At 38.6% G+C, this 22,638-nt stretch overlaps 1 protein-coding gene across 7 annotated transcripts in view; it reads left to right on the top strand.

Moving 5' to 3' along the window:
* The first annotated feature begins 3,987 nt into the window (after positions 1 to 3,987).
* Positions 3,988 to 22,638, top strand: part of pax7 (paired box 7) — a 250,119-nt gene continuing 231,468 nt past the window's right edge. For 4 of the 7 annotated variants that reach the window (XM_062965873.1, XM_062965871.1, XM_062965872.1 and 1 more), the window contains exon 1: positions 20,493 to 22,551. In XM_062965873.1, coding sequence (XP_062821943.1) covers positions 20,640 to 22,551 — 1,912 coding nt within the window. In that variant the 5' untranslated portion in view covers positions 20,493 to 20,639. Of the gene's footprint in view, positions 4,278 to 20,492; positions 22,552 to 22,638 lie in introns of those variants that run through there. The other 3 variants (XM_062965877.1, XM_062965874.1, XM_062965876.1) reach the window with 2 other exon arrangements.

Genomic DNA, 22,638 nt, shown 5'->3' with positions numbered 1-22,638 from the left:
AAAATTCCTTGACAAAATTGAAGGAAAAGCTGATTAAGGAGAAGACCTGGCTCTGGCTCACGAATGGGACCCTGAAGAAGGAGACAGAAGGCCTGATCCTTGCAGCCCAGGAGCAAGACATCAGGACAAAGGCAATTCAGGCCAAGATTGAAAAATCAGCTGATGACCCAAAATGCAGACTGTGCAAGGAAGCTGACGAAACCATGGATCATATCCTCAGCTGCTGTAAGAAAATCGCACAGACAGACTACGAACAGAGGCCCAAATGATTCATTGGAACTTATGCCTCAAGTACCACCTCCCATCAGTAAAGAACTGGTGGGATCACAAACCTGCAAAAGTCTTGGAAAATGAGCACGCAAAGATACTGTGGGATTTCCGAATCCAGGCTGACAAAGTTCTGGAACACAACACACCAGACATCACAGTTGTGGAAAAGAAAAAGGTTTGGATCATTGATGTCGCCATCCCAGGTGACAGTCGCATTGACGAAAAACAACAGGAAAAACTCAGCCGCTATCAGGACCTCAAGATTGAACTTCAAAGACTCTGGCAGAAACCAGTGCAGGTGGTCCCGGTGGTGATGGGCACATTGGGTGCCGTGCCAAAGGATCTCAGCCGGCATTTGGAAACAATAGACATTGACAAAATCACGATCTGCCAACTGCAAAAGGCCACCCGACTGGGATCTGCAGCATCATCCGAAAATGCATCGCACAGTCCTAGACACTTGGGAAGTGTTCGACTTGGGATTTTGTGATACGAAATCCAGCATATCTATCTTGTTTGCGGTGTCATACAATAAAATAATAATAATAATAATAATAATAATAATAATAATAATAATAATAATAATAATACCCTGTTTCCCCTAAAATAAGACATCCCCAGAAAATAAGACCTAGTAGAGGTTTTTCTGAATTGCTAAATATAAGGCCTCCCCCGAAAGTAAGACCTAGCAAAGTTTGTGTTTGGAAGCATGCCTGCCGAACAGAACACCAAAGCATGCAAGATCGGTAAATGTACGTACCATAGAGTGTTGTACATGGAAATATTGGTAGTAACAAGAAATTCTTGATAGGATTCACAGTTTGTCTGGTTGTGCTGGTTTACGATGACAGCCAGGCCTGTAGCGAGGGGGCGGTTTTAGGGGTTCAAACCCCCCCCCCCAAAAAATTTCAGGTTATAAAAAAAACCTGGTTTACTCATGAATTTTAACTGGTTAACCAAATCCTCATGCTAAGTCTATGAGACGCAAAACATTAAGAGTCCCTCCAGGCACTATTTCAAGCAGATATTGACAGGTTTGTAGCGGGGAGAGGTGTGTGCTAGGGGTTCAACCCCCCCCCCCCCCCGAAATTTTCAAAACCCCTCCCGAATTTTTTTTCTGGCTACGGCCCTGATGACAGCTACTGTACAGTATACAATAAATGTTCATTTTTTGTTCAACAATAAATGTGAATTCTTCATGGAAAAATAAGACATCCCCTGAAAATAAGATCTAGAGCATCTTTGGGAGCAAAAATTAATATAAGACACTGTCTTATTTTCGGGGAAACACGGTAATAAGGAGGGTTGGAAGAGACCCCTTGGGCCATTCAGTCCAACCCCCTTCTGCCTTTGTGCCATGGGGGCCGGATAAATGACTTCTATGGGCCTCATGTGGCCCGCGGGCTGTAGTTTGCGGACCCCTGCCCCTTAGGATAGTAAGCCTTTCCTATTGTGACCAGAGAGCCCTAGATTGGAGAGGTTTTGAACTTCAAAGACTCTGGTAGAAACCAGTGCAGGTGGTTCCGGTGGTGATGGGCACACCAAAAGATCTCAGCCGGCATTTGGAAACAATAGACATTGACAAAATCACGATCTGCCAACTGCAAAAGGCCACCCTACTGGGATCTGCACACATCATCAGAAAATACATCGCACAGTCCTAGACACTTGGGAAGTGTTCGACTTGTGGTTTTGCGAAACGAAATCCAGCATATCTATCTTGTTTGCTGTGTCATACAACGTCGTTGTGTTGATAATGATAATAATAATAATAAAGTTGGAAGAGACCCCTTGGACCATTCAGTCCAGCCCCCTTCTGCCTTTGTGCCATGGGGGCCGGATAAATGGCTTCTATGGGCCTCATGTGGCCCGCGGGCTGTAGTTTGTGGACCCCTGCCCTTAGTAAGCCTTTCCTATTGTGGTGACCAGAGAGCTTTAGCTTGGAGAGGTTTTGGGGTCCTATGTTTCCCTTTGGAGCTCCAAAAAAGAAGCAGAGTTGCAGAGCCTCTTTTTCCCCTTTGGTTGCCTTCCTTTCCCTCATGAATCTATATAGATAAAAGAGTGATGGCATCACGGCGACCCACAAAACAACAAAACTACAGGCCCCCCAACCTCGAAATTTGACAACACAACCCATCATTCACAGCTCTAGGTTGATACAACAAAAAGCAAAGAAAAATAAAGTTCTAATTAGAGGGAGAGCAATAAGTGCTTTTATCCAATTGCTGCCAGTTAAGAGGGCTAATCTCTGCCCACTTCGTCTCCTAGCAACCAACTCAGCCAAGGGACAGCCAGGGTTCAGTTAGGGACAGGCAGACTTAGGCCTCACTTAGGCCTCTTCCACAGATTATCTAATTTGCACTGGATTATATGGCAGTGTAGACTCAAGGCCCTTCCACACAGCTATATAACCCATTTATAATCTGATATTATCTGCTTTGCACTGGATTATCTTGACTTGAGGAAACAGCCAGGCTTTAAAGCTGCAGGGCCATTACATCCTAATCATTTTTCCTAATTGCAGCATTCATACTTGCTTCCAACAGACAAAAAAAACAAAAACAATCAGAAATATTGTCTATTCACAACCTTTAGGAAATAATATCCCCTGATGACATAGCGTGTTAAAGCGCTGAGCTGCTGAACTTCTGGACTGTCTCTCTCTCTTTGCGCCTTTTGTCGCAACTTTACGCATTCGTTTCCAGCCCTGGGTAAGAGACACAGGGCCACTTTCCACCCCCAAATCTCTCCCTTTTTATATACATACTAGCTGTGCCCGGCCACGCGTTGCTGTGGCGAAGTCTGGTGGTCTGGGAAATAAAGTATTGAGGAATTGGTGGTAGTTAAGGTCAAGGGTCAAGGTTTTCCCCTGACATTAAGTCCAGTCATGTCTCCCCGGGGCCGTGGTGGAGGCTCCTTCTTTGGAGGCTTTTAAGCAGAGGCTGGATGGCCATCTGTCGGGGGTGCTTTGAATGCGATTTCCTGCTTCTTAGCAGGGGGTTGGACTAGATGGCCCATGTGGTCTCTTCCAACTCTACTATTCTATGATTCTATGATTCTATGAAAGGCCGCAGGTTTGAATTGGGGGAGCGGAGAGAGCCCCCACTGTTAGCTCCAGCTTCTGCCAACCCAGAAGTTCGAAAACATGCAAATGTGAGTGCATCAATAGGTACTGCTCCGGCGGGAAGGTAACGCCGCTCCATGCAGTCATCCCAAATGACATTGGAGGAGTCTACGGACAATGCCGGCTCTTCGGCTTAGAAATGGAGATGAGCACCAACCTCCAGAGTAAGACATGACTGGACTTAATGTCAGGGGAAAACCTTGACCCTTGACCTTAACTACCACCAATTCCTCAATACTTTATTTCCCAGACCACCAGACTTCACCACAGCAACGCGTGGCCGGGCACAGCTAGTATGTATATAAAAAGGGAGAGATTTGGGGGTGGAAAGTGGCCCTGTGTCTCTTACCCAGGGCTGGAAACGAATGCGTAAAGTTGCGACAAAAGGCGCAAAGAGAGAGAGAGAGACAGAGAGAGAGAGAGAGACCGAGGGAGACTCTTCCCCTTCTCCTTGTTCCTCCCCCTTCCTCTCCCCCCAAAAAGGACCAACAAACGGACACAAAATAGAAGAGAAAAGGAGGAGGAGAAAGAGAGGGAGGAGGGAAAGAAAAAAAAGAGGAGGTTCAAGAAGTCCAACCTTCTTCCAAGAGGCTCAGACTCCGGCGCGCATTCCTCCAGGACGCACGCCGGCTATTCTTCCCCCCCAAATATCCACCCTTTTGGGGAGGTTTAAGTCTCCTTCAGCCGCTCCTCGAGGAAGACAAGGCTCTCCTTGACCCCCAGGGTCGTTTTCTCCCTCTCCTTCCACTCCTTTTCCCTCCCTTTTCTCCTTCTTTCCTTCCTTCCTTCCTTCCTTCCATGGCTTCTCTCCCCGGGACTGTACCAAGGATGATGCGCCCAGCTCCAGGACAGAATTACCCCAGGACCGGATTCCCTTTGGAAGGTAAGAAGGAACGGACCGGGGGGAAAGAAAGAAGGAATTGCGTTCCTTTGGAACGAATTCCTCCCAAGAAGGGGAACGAATTCCTCATAGATGTCTATATTCATATCTCTTTGCCTTTGGGGAGAAAGTTCCTCCAAAGTGTGGGCGCATTTTTTTTTTTGGAGACCAAAAAGGGAAGCGAGAAAAGCTTAACTATGGAATAATATATTATCTTGGAGGTTTGGAGAGGGATTTTTTTTTCAAGGATAGATAGATTAGATAGATAGAGAGAGAGAGAGAGATAGGGAGATAGATAGATAGATAGATAGATAGATAGATAGATAGATAGATAGATAGATAGATAGATAGATAGATAGATAGATAGATAGATAGGGATTTGCCTTTTGAAATAAAGTGTGGGCGCATTTTTTTTGGAGACCAAAAAGGGAAGCGAGAAAAGCTTAACTATGGAATAATATATTATCTTGGAGGTTTGGAGAGGGATTTTCCTCAAGGATAGATAGATAGAGAGATAGAGAGATAGATAGATAGATAGATAGATAGATAGATAGATAGATAGATAGATAGATAGATAGATAGATAGGGATTTGCCTTTTGAAATAAAGTGTGGGCGCATTTTTTTTGGAGACCAAAAAGGGAAGCGAGAAAAGCTTAACTATGGAATAATATATTATCTTGGAGGTTTGGAGAGGGATTTTCCTCAAGGATAGATAGATTAGATAGATAGATAGAGAGAGAGAGAGAGAGAGAGAGAGAGAGAGAGAGAGAGAGAGAGAGGGATTTGCCTTTTGAAATAAAGTGTGGACGCATTTTTTTGGAGACCAAAAAGGGAAGCGAGAAAAGCTTAACTATGGAATAATATATTATCCTTAGCGAACATTCTCTCCTATGAAATAATATATTATCCTTGAGGTTTGGAGAGGGTTTTTTTCAAGGATAGATAGATTAGATAGATAGATAGATAGATAGATGATAGATAGATAGATAGATAGATAGATAGATAGATAGATAGATAGATAGATAGATAGAGATTTGCCTTTTGAAATAAAGTTCCTCCAAAGTGTGGGCGCATTTTTTTTGGGAGACCGAAAAGGGAAAATTATCTCCTATGGAATAATATATTATCCTTGAGATTTGGAGAGAGTTTTTCTTCAAGGATAGATAGATTAGATAGATAGATGATAGATAGATAGATGATAGGGATTTACCTTTTAAAATAAAGTTCCTACAAAGTGTGGGCGCATTTTTTGGAGACCAAAAAGGGAAGCGAGAAAAGCTTAACTATGGAATAATAGTTAAGCGAAAATTCTCTCCTATGGAATAATATATTATCCTTGAGGTTTGGAGAGGGTTTTTTCCCCCAAGTATAGATAGATTAGATGATAGATAGATAGATAGATAGATAGATAGATAGATAGATAGATAGATAGATAGATAGATAGGGATTTGCCTTTTGAAATAAAGTGTGGGCGCATTTTTTTGGAGACCGAAAAGGGAAAATTCTCTCCTATGGAATAGTATATTATCCTTGAGGTTTGGAGAGGTTTTTTTTTTCAAGGATAGATAGATAGATAGATAGATAGATAGATAGATAGATAGATAGATAGATAGATAGATAGATGGATTGATGATAGATTTACCTTCTGAAATAAAGTTCCTCCAAAGTGTGGGCGCATTTTTTTGGAGACCAAAAATGGAAGCGAGAAAAGCTTAACTATGGAATAATGTATTATCCTTAGCGAACATTCTCTCCTATGAAATAATATATTATCCTTGAGGTTTGGAGAGGGTTTTTTTTCAAGGATAGATAGATTAGATAGATAGATAGATAGATAGATAGATAGATAGATAGATAGATAGATAGATAGATAGATGATAGATAAATTTGCCTTTTGAAATAAAGTTCCTCCAAAGTGTGGGCGCATTCTTTTGGAGACCAAAAAAGGGAAAGAAAAAAAGCTCTCCTAAATCTCAACTATGTAATAATATATTATCCTTGAGGTTTGGAGAGGGTTTTTTTTTCAGGGATAGATATAGATATAGATTCAAATAGACAGACAGACAGACAGACAGATAGATAGATAGATAGATAGATAGATAGATAGATAGATAGATAGATAGATAGATAGATAGATGATAAATAGATAAATTTGCCTTCTGAAATAAAGTTCTTCTCAAGTGTGGGCGCATTGTTTTGGAGACCAAAAAGGGAAAAGGAAAAGCTCTCCATACCTTAAGTATGGAATAATATATTATCCTTGAGGTTTGGAGAGGAGTTTTTCAAGGATAGATATAGATAGATAGATAGATAAATAGATAGATGATAGATATAGATAGATGATAGATAGATAGATAGATAGATAGATAGATAGATAGATAGATAGATAGATAGATAGATAGATAGATTTGCCTTTTGAAATAAAGTTCCTCTAAAGTGTGGGCGCATTTTTTGGAGACACAAAAAAGGGAAAGGGAAAAAAACTCTCCTAAATCTCAACTATGGAATAATATATTGTCCTTGAGATTTGGAGAGGGTTTTTTTCAAGGATAGATACAGATATACATACATATCTATATATACATATACATACATACATACATATATATATATATGTTCCGCCAAAGTGTGGGCGCCTTGTTTTGCAGACCATAAAGGGAATGGGAAAAAAGCTCTCCAAACCTCAACTATGGAATAATATATTGTCCTTGAGGCTTGGAGAGGTGTTTACCAAGGATAGATATAGATCCATATATAAATATATTTATATTAATTTGCCTTTTGGAAGAAAGTTCCGCCAAAGTGTGGGCGCCTTGTTTTGGAGACACAAAAAAGGGGAGAAAACATCTCTAAGCCTTAACTATGGAATAATATATTATCCTTGAGGTTTTGGAGAGGTTTTTCTCAAGAAGATATCTATATCTATAAGGCAAATTAATATATTATTTTGGCTTTTGGAATAAAATAGCTCCAAAGTGTGGGCGCATTCTTTTGGAGACACACAAAAAAGGAAGGTAAAAAAGCTCTCCAAAACACAACTATATAATAATAGATAATCCTTGAGGTTTGGAGAGGTTTTTTTCAAGGGTAGATATAGATATAGATTCATACATATCTATATAGATATATATATATCTATATAGATATATATATATATATATACACAGTAAAGGCAAATTATAAAAGAAGCGAAAAAAGCTCTCCAAACCTCAACTATATAATAGATAATCCTTGAGGTTTGGAGAGGTTTTTTCAAGGGTAGATATAGATATAGATTCATACATATCTATATAGATATAGATATGTATAAAGTCAAATTATAAAAGAAGCGAAAAAGGCTCTCCAAACCTCAACTATATAATAGATAATCTTTGAGGTTTGGAGAGGTTTTTTTCCCCAAGGATATAGATAATATGATATAAATATAGATATAGTAGATATAGATAGAAATAGAATCCTTGAGGTTTGGAGAGGTTTTTCCAAGGGTAGATATAGATATAGATTCATACATATCTATATAGATATAGATATATATAAAATCAAATTATAAAAGAAGCGGAAAAAGGCTCTCCAAACCTCAACTATATAATAGGTTGAGGTTTGGAGAGGTTTTTTTTTTCAAGGATATAGATAATATAGATATAGTAGAGATAGATAGATATAGAATCCTTGAGGATTTTTCAAGGATATAGATAATATGATATAGGTATAAGTATAGATATAGAGGGGTTTTTTTCAAGGATATAGATAATATGATATAGGTATAAGTATAGATATAGAGGGGTTTTTTTCAAGGATATAGATAATATGATATAGGTATAAGTATAGATATAGAGGGGTTTTTTCAAAGATATAAATAATATGATATAGGTATAAGTATAGATATAGAGGGTTTTTTCAAGGATATAGATAATATGATATAAATATAGATATATAGTAGATATAGATAGATATAGAATCCTTGAGGATTTGAGAGGGTTTTTTCAAGGATATAGATAATATGATATAGGTATATAGAGGGTTTTTCAAGGATATAGATAATATAGGTATAAGTATAGATATAGAGGGTTTTTTTCAAGGATATAGATAATATGATATAGGTATATAGAGGGTTTTTCAAGGATATAGATAATATAGGTATAAGTATAGATATAGAGGGTTTTTTTCAAGGATATAGATAATATGATATAAGTATAGATATAGAGGGTTTTTTCAAGGATATAGATAATATGATATAAATATAGATATATAGTAGATATATAGTAGATATAGAATCCTTGAGGATTTGAGAGGGTTTTTTCAAGGATATAAATAATATGATATAGGTATAAGTATAGATATAGAGGGTTTTTTCAAGGATATAGATAATATGATATAGGTATATAGAGGGTTTTTCAAGGATATAGATAATATAGGTATAAGTATAGATATAGAGGGGTTTTTTCAAGGATGTAGATAATATGATATAGGTATATAGAGGGTTTTTCAAGGATATAGATAATATAGGTATAAGTATAGAGGGTTTTTTTCAAGGATATAGATAATATGATATAGGTATAAGTATAGATATAGAGGGTTTTTTCAAGGATATAGATAATATGATATAGGTATAAGTATAGATATAGAGGGTTTTTTCAAGGATATAAATAATATGATATAGGTATAAGTATAGATATAGAGGGTTTTTTCAAGGATATAGATAATATGATATAGGTATAAGTATAGATATAGAGGGTTTTTTCAAGGATATAGATAATATGATATAGGTATAAGTATAGATATAGAGGGTTTTTTCAAGGATATAGATAATATGATATAGGTATAAGTATAGATATAGAATCCTTGAGGATTGGAGAGGGTTTTTTTTTCAAGGATAGATATAGATATATTACCTTTTGAGGTTTGGAGAAGTTTGTTTTTTTTTAAGGATAAATGTAGATATAGAATCCTTGGGGAGGAATTTTTTTTTTTGAGAAACTGCAAGTCGCTTCTGGTGTGAGAAGCGACTTGCAAGGACATTTGACCGTCCTGTGGGAGGCTTCCTCTCATGTCCTCCACGCGTGGGAAGCTGGAGCTGACAGACGGGAGCTCACCCCGGCTCCCCGAATTCAAACCTCCGACCCATTGCGCCACCGGCGGCTCCTTATCCTTGAGATTTGGATATTTATTTTATTTATTTTTTGGAGATTTTATTTATTTATTTTGAAGGATAGATATATATTTATAAATATGTAGATATCTAGTTGAGGTTTGGAGAGGTTTTTTTCAAGGAGGTAGAGATAGATAGAGACATATACATATCTCTATCTATAGAGACATATACATATAGAATTCTTGAGATTTTGAGAGTTTTTTTCAAAGATATATATATATATATAATCGTTGAGTTTTGGAGAGGTTTTTTCAAGGAGATAGATAGATAGAGACATATACATATAGAATTCTTGAGATTTTGAGAGTTTTTTTTACAAAGATATATATATCTTTGTAAAAAATATATATAGGAGGTAAATAGATAGATAGATCTATGATAATAGATAGATGATAATATAAATAAATATAAATATATAGATGATAATATAAAGATAGATAGATGATAGATAGATAGAGACATATACATATAGAATTCTTGAGATTTTGAGAGTTTTTTTCATATATATATATATATATAATCGTTGAGGTTTGGAGAGGTTTTTTCAAGGAGATACATATATAAATAGAGATATACATACATATAAATATACATATAGAATTCTTGAGATTTGGAGAGTTTTTTTCATATATATATATATATATATATATATATATATATATAATCGTTGAGGTTTGGAGAGGGTTTTTCAAGGAGATACATATATAAATAGAGATATACATACATATAAATATACATATAGAATTTTTGAGATTTGGAGACGTTATTTCAAGGATATATATATATATATATATATATATATATATATATATATATATATATATAACCGTTGAGGTTTGGAGAAGTTTTTCAAGGAGATAGAGATATACATACATATACATATAAAATTCTTACATATACATATAGAATTTCAGGGATATCTATATATCTCGATTCCTATACAGATATAGATATATATTATCATTGAGGTTTGGAGAGGGTTTTTTTTTTTTCAAGGAGATAGATGCATATAAAATCCTTGTGGTTTGGAGAGGTTTTTTTTTTCAAGGATACCTATATATCTAGATATAGATATTATCCTTCCTTTTTGGAGAGGTTTTTCCCAGGAATAATAATAATTATAATTATTATTATTATTATTATTATTATTATTATTAGAAATAATAATAATAATAATTATTATTATTATTATTATTAGACCTTTGGAGAGGTTATTCCAAGGAGACAGAGACTGACATATACATTTACATGTACATATAGAATCCCTGCTGTTTGGAAAGGTTTTTTTTCAAGGATATCTATATCGTCCTTGAGGTTTGGAGATGTTTTTTCTCAAGGATATATAATAATAGTAATAGTAATAGTAATAATAATAATAATAATAATAATAATCGTATGTGTGTGTGTGTATATATATATATATCTTTGAGGTTTGGAGAGGTTTTTTTCAAGGATAGATAGAGATAGAGATATTATCCTTGGGGTTTGGAAAGGGTTTTTTTCAAGGAATAATAATAATAATAATAATAATAATAATAATAATAATAATAATTTAAAAAACTTTATTTCTATCCTGTCCTCTGTCCCCGGGAGTATTCAGGGCGGTTACATATGTGTAGATTTTATATATATATATATATATATATATATATATATATATATATATAAAAATCTACACATATGTAACCGCCCTATATATATATATATATATACACACACACACACACACACACACACACACACACACGTTCTTGAGGTTTGGAGAGTTTTTTCCAAGGCTAGATAGAAAAATAGATATTATTCTTGAGATTTACTCAAGGATAGATATAGAAATATATTATTCTTGTGATTTGGAGAGGGTTTTTTCAAGGCTAAATAATAATAATAATAATAATAATAATAATAATAATAATAATAAATATTCAAGGATAGAAATAGATACTATTCTTGCAGTTGGGAGAGGGTATTTTTCAAGGAAATAATAATACTACTAATAATAAATATTCAAGGATAGAAATAGATACTATTCTTGAGGTTTGGAGAGGATATTTTTCAAGGAAATAATAATAATAATAAATGTTCAAGGATAGAAATAGATATAGATATATATTATTCTTGCAGTTTGGAGAGGGTATTTTTCAAAGAAATGGAAATAATAATAATAAATATTCAAGAATAGAAATAGATAAAGATAGATATTATTCTTGCAGTTTGGAGAGGGTATTTTTCAAGGCTAAATAATAATAATAATAATAATAATAATAATAATAATAATAATAAATGTTCAAGGATAGAAATACTATTCTTGCAGTTTGGAGAGGGTATTTTTTAAGGAAATAATAATAATAATAAATGTTCAAGGATAGAAATATAGATAGATTATCCCTGAGGTTTGTTTGTGTTGTTTTTTCCCTTCCCTTTTTATTTGTTTGTTTGTCTCCAAAATAATGCACAAGCCCACACTTTGGAGGAACTCTTCATTCCAAAAGTCAAAAAGAAAAAAATCTTTTTCTTTCCCGACTTTTTCATTCTTTTCTTTCTTTCCCAATCTGGGAAGGAAAGCAAAGCCAATTTCAATCGATTAGTATTTTTAAAAACTCCCAAACTTCTCTCTTTGTTTGTTTATTCCCTCTTTCTTTTCTGAGCCTTTCCGACACTCTTTCTTTTTTTCTTTCTCTTCTTCTTTCTCTCTCTCTTTTTTTGAGGTTCAGATTCATTCCCTTTCCCAACTTTCAACCTTTTCTGATTTCTTCTTTTTTTTGCCTTTCTCTTTTCTTTTGTGGGAAGTGAAAGCTAATGTCATCCGAAGACTTTCATGGCTGGAATCACTTGGGTTGCTGCGAGTTTTCAGGGCTGTTCGGCCCATCTTCCAGAAGCATTCTCTCCTAATTTGAAAAAAAAAAATCTAAAATCAGGATAGTAAATAAAGAACAACAGTCAGAAAAAAGAAGAATTCCAGACAGCTAATAATAATAATTATTATAATTATAACACCTTCCAACAAAAGATTCCCCCAGGCAGGAAGCAGCCAGGCTTTGAAGCAAGGCTATTCAGTGCTAATGTTGGCCAATGATAGCATTCGCACTTGCCTCCAACAGACAAGAGTTCTTTCTCCCACCCTGGGCCTTCTAGGCGTGAAACAACCGGAGCCAGCTAACACCTCCCAACAAAGGATTCCCCCCAGGCAGGAAGCAGCCAGGCTTTGAAGCAAGGCTATTCAGTGCTAATCATGTTGGCCAATGGTAGCATTCGCACTTGCCTCCAACAGACAAGAGTTCTTTCTCCCACCCTGGGCCTTCTAGGCGTGAAACAATCGGAGCCAGCTAACACCTCCCAACAAAGGATTCCTCCCCAGGCAGTAAGCAGACAGACCTTGAAGCTTATAGGCTATGTAATGCTGATCAAGGTGGACAATTGCAACATTCGCACTTGCCTCCAACAGACAAGAGTTCTTTCTCCCACCCTGGGCCTTCTAGGCGTGAAACAATCGGAGCCAGCTAACACCTCCCAACAAAGGATTCCCCCAGGCAGTAAGCAGCCAGACCTTGAAGCTATTCAATGCTAATCCAGGCAACATTCAGACCTGTCTCCGACAGACAAGAGTTATATATATAAAACTCCACTTGCCTAGGTTCCAACAGACCTCTATGCAGAGACCCTTACTGATTGACTTTCCAGCTGCAAGGCCATTCAATGCTAATCAAGCCCATCAATTGCAGCATTCGCACTTGTCTACAACTTGTCCTTCCTCTCTTCCTTCCTCTCCTTCTCTTTCCTTCCAGCCTTTCTTTTTTCTTTTCCTCTCTCTCCTTTCTTTCCTTCCGTCTTTCTTTCCCTTTTGAAGCCTGCTTTTCCTTTTCTTTCTTTCTTTCTCTCTCTTTCCTTCCTTCCTTCCTTCAGAAGGGAAGCTCCAAGCATGGGAAAGAAAATGAGCTTTCTTTTCTCCTCTTTCTCTCCTTTCTCTTTCTTTCTTTCTTTCTTTCTTTCTTTCAAGCATGGGAAAGAAAATGAGCTTTCTTTTCTCCTCTTTCTCTCCTTTCTCTTTCTTTCTTTTTTTCTTTCTCTTTTACTTCCTTGCTTTCCCTTTCCTTCTGTCTTTTCTTCCTTCCTTCTCATTCTTTCTTTCCCACTTTCTTTCCTTCTTTTCCTTCCTTCCTTCCGTGAGGAAGCGTCAAACTCTTTCTTTTTCTCTCTCCCTTTCCTTCTTTCTCTTTCCCTTCCTCCTTCCTTCCTTTCCTTCTCCTTCCCTCCTTCTTTCTTTCTCTTTTCCCTCCCTTTCTTCCCTCTTTCCCTTCCTTCCTTCTTTCTGTTTTCATTTCTTCCTCTCTACCTTTCTTTCTCTCCGCTTTCTTTCTCTTTCCTTCCCTCTTTCTTTCCATTTCTTCCTCCCTTCCTTTGCTTTCCTTCCATCTTCCTCTTTCCCTTTCTCTCTCCTTTCTGTCTTTCTCTCTTTCTTTCCTTCCTTCTTTCCTTCTCTTTTACTTCCCTTTTCTCATTTCATTCCTCTCTCTTCTTTCTTTATTTCCGTCTTTCTTTCTCTTTCCCTTCTTTCCTTCTTTCTTTCTTTCCTTCCCTCTTTACTTCCTTCCTTCCTTCCTCCTTTCTTTCTTTCTTTCTTTCTCTTCTCTTTCTTTCCTTCCAAACGATTGTCAACTCCATGATCTCCTTCCTTCTCTTTCCTTGTCTTTCTTTCCCTTTCCTTCCTTCCTTCTTTCTCTTTTTTCCCTCGATGTCTTTTCTTCCTTTGGTTTTCCTTCTCTCTTTCTTTCTTTCTTTCTTTCTTTCTTTCTTTCTTTCTTTCTTTCTTTCTTTCTTTCTTTCTTTCTTTCTTTGGGTTTCCTAGCCTTTTTTTCCTCCTTTCTTTCCTTCTCTCTTTCTCTTTCCCTTCCTCTCTCTCCTTTCTTCCTTCCTTCCTTTCTTCCTTCTTTCCTTCCTTCCAAATGATTGTAAACTCCGTGGTCTCCTTCCTTCTCTTTCCTTCTCATTCCTTTCTTTCTTTCCTTCTCTTTCTTTCCATTATTTCTTTCTCTTTTTCCCTCAGTTTCTTTCCTTCTTTCTTTTTTCCTTCATTCCTTTTTTCTTTCCTTCCTCCTTTCTTTCCTTCGCGCTTTCTCTTTCCCTTCCTCTCTCTCCTTCCTTCCTCCTTTCTTTTCTTCCAGATGATTGCAAATTCCATGATCTCCTTCCTTCCCTTTCCTTTTCTTTCCTTCTCTTTCCTTCATTGTTTCTTTCTCTTTTTCCCTCCGTTTCCTTCCTTCCTTCCTTACAAAGGATTGCGAACTCCATGGTCTCCTTCCTTCTCTTTCCTTCATTCTTTCTTTCTCTTTTTCCCTCCGTCTCTATCCTTCCTTCTCTTTCCTCCTTCTGTTTTCCTTCCTTCCTTTTTTTCCTTCCTTTCTTTTCTTCTCTCTTTCTCTTCCTCTTCCTCATTTTCCTTTCTTCTTTCCTTCCCTTTCCTCTCTCTCCTTATCCTTCTTTCCATCCTTCCTTCCCTCTTTCTTTTTTCCTTCCCCTCGCTCTTTCCTTTCCTTCCCTCTTTCCTTCTCTTTCCTTCCTTCCTTCCTTCCTTCCTTCCTTCCTTCCTTCCTTCCTTCCTTCTTTCTTTCCTTCCAAACGATTGCAAACTCCGTGGTCTCCTTCCTTCCCATTCCTTTCTTTCTTTCCTTCTCTTTCCTTCATTCTTTCTTTCTCTTTTTCCCTCCGTCTCTATCCTTCCTTCTCTTTCCTCATTCTGTTTTCCTTCCTTCCTTTTTTTTCCTTCCTTTCTTTTCTTCTTTCCCTCCCTTTCCTCTCACTCTTTCCTTCTCCTTCCTTCCATCCTTCCTTCCTTCTCCCCTTCCTTCCTTCTTTCCTTCCTTCTCCCCTTCCTCCCTTCTTTCTTTCTTTCCTTCTTTCTTTCCTTCCTTCCTTCTTTCTTTCCTTCCTTCCCTTTCTTCCCTTCCCTTCCTTCCTTTCTTCCTTCCTTCTTTCCTTCCTTCTTTCCTTCCTTCCTTCTTCCTTTCTTCCCTTCCCTCTTTCCTTCCTTCCTTCTTTCCTTCTCTTTCTCTCTTTCCAAACGATTGCGAACTCCATGATCTCTGCGCCTTTCCACCCTTCCCTTCCTCTCTTTCTTTCCTTCCTTCCTCCCTTCTTTCTTTCTTTCCTTCTTTCTTTCCTTCCTTCTTTCTTTCCTTCCTTCCCTTTCTTCCCTTCCCTTCTCTTCCTTTCTTCTTCCCTTCCTTCCTTTCTTCCTTCCTTCTTTCCTTCCTTCTTCCTTTCTTCCCTTCCTTCCTTCCTTCCTTCCTTCTTCCCTTCCTTCTCTCCTTCCTTCCATCCTTCCTTCCTTTCTTTCTTCCCTTCCCTCTTTCCTTCCTTCCTTCTTTCCTTCTCTTTCTCTCTTTCCAAACGATTGCGAACTCCATGATCTCTGCGCCTTTCCACCCTTCCCTTCCTCTCTTTCTTCCCTTCCTTCCTTCTTTCTCTTCCCCTTCCTCCTTCCTTCCATCCTTCCTTCCTTCCTCCTTTCTTTCTTCCCTTCCTTCTTTCCTTCTCTTTCTCTCTTTCCAAACGATTGCGAACTCCATGATCTCTGCGCCTTTCCACCCAGCCTCCTTCCCTTCCCTTCCTCTCTTTCTTTCCTTCCTCCCTTCCTTCTTTTCTTCCTTCTTTCTTTCTTTCTTCCCTTCCTTCTTCCCTTCTTTCCTTCCTTCTTCCCTTCCTTCCTTCCTTCCTCCTTTCTTTCTTCCCTTCCCTCTTTCCTTCTCTTTCTCTCTTTCCAAACGATTGCGAACTCCTTCCCTTCCCTTCCTCTCTTTCTTTCTTTCTTCCCTTCCTTCTTTCCTTCTCTTTCTCTCTTTCCAAACGATTGCGAACTCCATGATCTCTGCGCCTTTCCACCCTTCCCTTCCTCTCTTTCTTCCCTTCCTTCCTTCTTTCTCTTCCCCTTCCTCCTTCCTTCCATCCTTCCTTCCTTCCTCCTTTCTTTCTTCCCTTCCTTCTTTCCTTCTCTTTCTCTCTTTCCAAACGATTGCGAACTCCACGATCTCTGCGCCTTTCCACCCAGCCTCCTTCCCTTCCCTTCCTCTCTTTCTTTCCTTCCTCCCTTCCTTCTTTTCTTCCTTCTTTCTTTCTTTCTTCCCTTCCTTCTTCCCTTCTTTCCTTCCTTCTTCCCTTCCTTCCCTTCCTTCCTCCTTTCTTTCTTCCCTTCCCTCTTTCCTTCTCTTTCTCTCTTTCCAAACGATTGCGAACTCCTTCCCTTCCCTTCCTCTCTTTCTTTCCTTCCTCCCTTCCTTCCTTCCTTCCTTCTTTCTTTCCTTCCCAATAACCCAGAGAGCGCGGGACGGGGTCCGTCTGTGTGTGGGGCTGGGTCGGGCTCCGGGGCGCCTGCTTCCCCCTCTTTTCCTCCGGGAGAAAGGGCCGAGGGGCTCCCCCTCTTTCTCTCCTTCTCTCTTTCCTTTCTCTCCTTCTCTCCTTCCCTCCTTCTGCCGGAGCCCCGTCCCCTTTCCAGGCGGGAAGGAAGCGGAACGAAGGCGCGGCTTTTTCTCTCTCTCTCGGGAGAGACAGGCCCGGGCGCCCGGCATCGGAGGCGTCCTCGTCGGAGGCGCTGCCGGGCTGAAGGCGAAGCTGCCCTCCGTGCTCAAGTGCGAGGGAGGGAGACGCCGCCCGCCGGGAAGGAAGGGACCCGGATTAGCCCCATATTGGCCCACCGTGAGCGCCCATAATCGGACCCACTCCCCGGCCCCCCCCCCCGCCCCCCGGCCGCCGAGGAGCCTTCCCTCGCCTTCCTTCCTTCCTTCCTTCCTTCTTTCTCCCTTCCTTTCTTTCTTTCTTTCTTTCTTTCTTTTCTTCCTTCCTTCCTTCTTTCTCCTCTTTCTTTCCTTCTCTTCCCCTTCCTTCCTTCATTTCTTCCTTCCCTCCCTCCCTTTCTATCCTTCTTCTCCCTTCCTTCTTCCACTTTCCCTCTTTCTTTCTTCCTTCCTTCCTTCTCTTCCCCTTCCTTCCTTCATTTCTTCCTTCCCTTCCTTCTTTCTTTCTCTTTCTTCCCTCCCTTTCTTTCTATCTATCCTTCTTTTCTCTCTTTCTTTCTTTCTTTCTTTCTTTCTTCCTTTTCTTTCTTTCTCCCTTTCTCCCTTTCTTTCTTTCTTTTCTTCCTTCCTTCCTTCTTTCTCCCTTTCTTTCTTTCTTTCTTCCTTTTCTTTCTTTCTCCCTTTCTCCCTTTCTTTCCCTCTTTCTTTCTCCCTTCCTTTCTTTCTTTCTTTCTCCCTTCCTTTCTTTCTTTCTTTCTTTCTTTCTTTCTTTTCTTCCTTCCTTCCTTCTTTCTCCTCTTTCTTTCCTTCTCTTCCCCTTCCTTCCTTCATTTCTTCCTTCCCTCCCTCCCTTTCTATCCTTCTTCTCCCTTCCTTCTTCCACTTTCCCTCTTTCTTTCTTCCTTCCTTCCTTCTCTTCCCCTTCCTTCCTTCATTTCTTCCTTCCCTTCCTTCTTTCTTTCTCTTTCTTCCCTCCCTTTCTTTCTATCTATCCTTCTTTTCTCTCTTTCTTTCTTTCTTTCTTTCTTTCTTCCTTTTCTTTCTTCTCCCTTTCTCCCTTTCTTTCTTTCTTTTCTTCCTTCCTTCCTTCTTTCTCCCTTTCTTTCTTTCTTTCTTCCTTTTCTTTCTTTCTCCCTTTCTCCCTTTCTTTCCCTCTTTCTTTCTCCCTTCCTTTCTTTCTTTCTTTCTTTCTTTCTTTCTTTCTTTCTTTCTTTCTTTCTTTCTTTCTTTCTTCCTTCCTTCCTTCTTTCTCCTCTTTCTTTCCTTCTCTTCCCCTTCCTTCCTTCATTTCTTCCTTCCCTCCCTCCCTTTCTATCCTTCTTCTCCCTTCCTTCTTCCACTTTCCCTCTTTCTTTCTTCCTTCCTTCCTTCTCTTCCCCTTCCTTCCTTCATTTCTTCCTTCCCTTCCTTCTTTCTTTCTCTTTCTTCCCTCCCTTTCTTTCTATCTATCCTTCTTTTCTCTCTTTCTTTCTTTCTTTCTCTCTTCCTTTTCTTTCTTTCTCCCTTTCTCCCTTTCTTTCTTTCTTTCTTTCTTTTCTTCCTTCCTTCCTTCTTTCTCTCTTTCTTTCTTTCTTTTCTTCCTTCCTTCCTTCTTTCTCCCTTTCTTTCTTTCTTTCTTTTCTTCCTTCTTTCTTTCTTTCTCCCTTTCTTCCTTCTTTCTCCTTTCTTTATTTCTTTCTTTCTTTTCTTCCTTCCTTCCTTCTTTCTCCCTTTCTTTCTTTCTTTCTTTCTCTCTATCTTTCTTTCTTTCTTTTCTTCCTTCCTTCTTTCTCCCTTTCTTTCTTTCTTTCTTTCTTTCTTTCTCTCTATCTTTCTTTCTTTCTTTTCTTCCTTTCTTCCTTCTTTCTCCCTTTCTTTCTTTCTTTCTTTCTTTCTTTTCTTCCTTCCTTCCTTCTTTCTCCCTTTCTTTCTTTCTTTCTTTCTTTCTTTCTCTCTATCTTTCTTTCTTTCTTTTCTTCCTTCCTTCTTTCTCCCTTTCTTTCTTTCTTTCTTTCTCTCTATCTTTCTTTCTTTCTTTTCTTCCTTCCTTCCTTCTTTCTCCCTTTCTTTCTTTCTTTCTTTCTTTTCTTCCTTCCCTTCCTTCCTTCCTTCTTTCTCCCTTTCTTTCTTTCTTTCTTTCTTTCTTTTCTTCCTTCCTTCTTTCTCCTCTCTTTCTTTCCTTCTCTTCCCCTTCCTTCATTTCTTCCTTCCCTTCCTTCTTTCTCTCTCCTCCCTCCCTTTCTTTCTATCCTTCTTTTCCCTTCCTTCTTCCACTTTTCCTCTTCCTTCCTTCCTTCTCTTTTTTCCTTCCTTCCTTCCTTCCTTCTTTCTCTTCCCCTTCCTTCATTTCTTCCTTCCCTTCCTTCTTTCTTTCTCTTTCTTCCCTCCCTTTCTTTCTATCCTTCTTTCCCCTTCCTTCTTCTACTTTTCCTCTTTCTTTCTTTCTTTCTTTCTTTCTCTTTCTTCCCTCCCTTTCTTTCTATCCTTTTTCTCCCTTCCTTCTTCCACTTTTCCTCTTCCTTCCTTCCTTCTCTTTTTTCCTTCTTCCCTTCCTTCCTTCTCTTCCCCTTCCTTCATTTCTTCCTTCCTTCCCTTCCTTCTTTCTTTCTCTTTCTTCCCTCCCTTTCTTTCTATCCTTCTTTCCCCTTCCTTCTTCTACTTTTCATTTCTTTCTTTCTTTCTCTTTCTTCTCTCCCTTTCTTTCTATCCTTCTCCCTTCTTCCAATTTTCCTCTTCCTTCCTTCCCTTCATTTCTCCTTTCCTTCCTTCTCTCTTTCTCTTTCCTCTCTTTCTTTCTATCCTTCTTTTCCCTCCTTCCACTTTTCCTCTCTCTTCCTTCCTCTTTCTTCCTTCCTTCCCTTCCTTCTTTCTCTTTCTTCCTTTCTTTCTATCCTTCTTTCCTCTCCCTTCTTCTACTTGTCCTCTTTCTTTCTTTCTCTTTTTCCCTCCCTTTATTCTCTTCCTTTTTTCTTTTTCCCTTCCTTCTTCCCTTCCTCCCTTTCTTCCCTTCCTTCGTTCTGTCTCTTTCCTTCCCTTTCCCTTCTTTTTTCCTTCCTTCTTTCTTTCTCTTCCCCTTTCTTCCTTTTCTCCGTTCTTTCCTTCTCTTTCCTTCTTCTTTTTTCCCTTCCTCCTTCCCTTCCTCCTTTTCCTTCCTTCCTTCTGTCTCTATCCTTCCCTTTCCCTTCTTCTTTCTTTCCTTCTTTTTCTCCTTTCATTCTTTTGTTTTTTCTTTTCCTTCCTTCTTTCCTTCCTTCTTTCCTTCCTTCCTTCTTTCCTTCCCATTCCTGCCTAAAGATAAGCTCCAAAGTTCATTCTCTCTTTCCTCTTCTTTCCTTCCATTCTTCCTTCCTTCTTTCTTTAAATTTTCCTTCCATCCTTCCTTCTTTTTCTTCCTTCCTTTCTTTTCCTCCATTCCTTCTTTCTTTTTCCTTCCTTCTTTTCTTTCTTTTCCCGTTTCTCTCTCTCTGTCTTTCCCTTCTTTTCTTTCTCTCATTCTTTCTTCCGCACTCCTACTTCTTTCTTTCTTTCTTTCCTTCTTTGTCTTTCCTTCCTTTCTAAAGAAGGGAAACTAATGAGTTTTCCTTTCTCCTACTTCTCTTGTTTCTTCCTTCCTTTCTCTTTCCCTTCCTAGCTTTCCCCTTCTTTCTTTCGTCTTTTCCTTCTTCTCATTCTTTCTTCCCCACTCCTGCCTTTCTTTCCTTCTTTTTCTGTCCTCCTTCCTTCCTTCAATGGGGAAACACCAAGCTTCTTCTTTCTTTTCTTTTCTTTCTTTCTCTCTTTCTTTCTTTGCTTCCTTCCTTCTTTCTCTTTCCCTTCTTTCCTTTCCTCCTTTCTTTCCTTCTCTTTCTCTCCTTCTTTCATTTTCTTTCCCTTCCTTCCTCTCTTCCTTCCTTCTTTTCCTTCCTCCCTTCTTTCCTTCTTTCTTTCATTCCTTCTTTTCCCCTTACTTCCTTTTCTCCTTTCTTTCTTTCCTTCCTTCCTTCCTTCTCATTTCCTTCCTATGTTTCCTTTCTTTCCTTCTCTTTCTTTCATTTATTTCTTTCTTTCCTTCCCTTTCCTTCCATCTTTCCCTTCCTCTCCTTCCTCTCTTCCTTTCTTCCCTTCTCTTCCCTTTGCTTCCTTTTCTTCTTTCTTTCTTTCTTTCCTTCCTTCTCATTTCCTTCCCTTTCCTTCCATCTTTCCCTTCCTCTCTCTTCTTTCTTTCTTTCTTTCTTTCTTTCCGTCTTTCTTTCTCTTTCCCTTCCTTATTTCTCTTTCTCTTCTTCCCTCTCTTTCTTTCTTCTCTTTTCCCCCTCTTTCTTTCCATCTCTTTCCTTCCATCTTTCTTCCTCTTTCCCTTTCTCTCCTTCCTTTCCTTCCTTTCCTTCTCTTTCCTTCCTTCTTTCGCTCTCTTTCCTTCCTTCCTATTCTTCTCTTCTCTTTCCGTTTCTTCTCTTTCTTTCTTTCTTTCCTTCCTTCCTTCTTATCCTTCTCTTCTCTTTCCTTCTCTTTCTTTCTCTCCTTCATTCTTATCCTTCTCTTCTCTTTCCTTTTCTTCTCTTTCCTTCCTATCCTTCTCTTCTCTTTCTCTTTCTTTCTCTCCTTCCTTCTTTTCTTCCTCTTTTCTTTCCTTCCAAATGATCCCAAACTCCATGACCTTGTGTCTAATGCAATGGGAATCCTGCTTTTCCTTTGTCTTTTCTCTCCTTCCCTCCTTTCTTTTTTCCCTCACTCCTTCCCCACTCTTGTCTTTCTTTCCTTCTTTTTCCATCCTTCCTTCCTTCCTTCCTTCTTTCCTTCCTAAAGAAGGGAAACTCCAATCCCTGGGGAAGAAGAGGACTTGTTCTTTTCTTTCTTTTTTTTCTTTCTTTCTTTCCTTCTTTCCTTCCTTCCTTCCTTCCTTCCTATCCTTCTCTTCTCTTCTCTTTCCGTTTCTTCTCTTTCTTTCTTTCTTTCCTTCCTTCCTTCTTATCCTTCTCTTCTTTTTCCTTCTCTTTCTTTCTCTCCTTCATTCTTATCCTTCTCTTCTCTTTCCTTCTCTTTCTTTCTCTCCTTCATTCTTATCCTTCTCTTCTCTTTCCTTTTCTTCTCTTTCCTTCCTATCCTTCTCTTCTCTTTCTCTTTCTTTCGTTCTCTCCTTCCTTCTTTTCTTCCTCTTTTCTTTCCTTCCAAATGATCCCAAACTCCATGACCTTGTGTCTAATGCAATGGGAATCCTGCTTTTCCTTTGTCTTTTCTCTCCTTCCCTCCTTTCTTTTTCCCCTCACTCCTTCCCCACTCTTGTCTTTCTTTCCTTCTTTTTCCTTCCTTCCTTCCTTCCTTCCTTCCTTCTTTCCATCCTAAAGAAGGGAAACTCCAATCCCTGGGGAAGAAGAGGACTTGTTCTTTTCTTTCTTTCTTTCCTTTCTTTCTTTCTTTCTTTCCTTCTTTCCTTCCTTCCTTCCCGCGACTCCAGAGCAGCCCCATTGAAACCCTTTAGAAAAAAAAGACCTTGGTTTTTCCCCACAAGCAAAAGCAAAGTCCAAGGAATTTGGGGATCAAACAAAAAGGGATCCCCAAAACTTCTCATGCTTGGTCTTGCTCCAAATTCGAAACATATATATGGGAAAATATGCAGTTCATGGATAGATAGATCATACAAGGGATTCCAATGGATAGATAGTGAGTTATGGATAAATAGAATAACATTATATATATGGAGAGAGACTACTATATATATAGAATAATATTATAGAGAGTGAATGTGAT

Source organism: Anolis carolinensis, unplaced genomic scaffold (genome assembly GCF_035594765.1).
Source record: "Anolis carolinensis isolate JA03-04 unplaced genomic scaffold, rAnoCar3.1.pri scaffold_15, whole genome shotgun sequence".
In the NCBI taxonomy this organism is placed as follows: Eukaryota; Metazoa; Chordata; class Lepidosauria; order Squamata; family Dactyloidae; genus Anolis; species Anolis carolinensis.
This window is presented reverse-complemented; position numbering and strand designations above follow the sequence as displayed.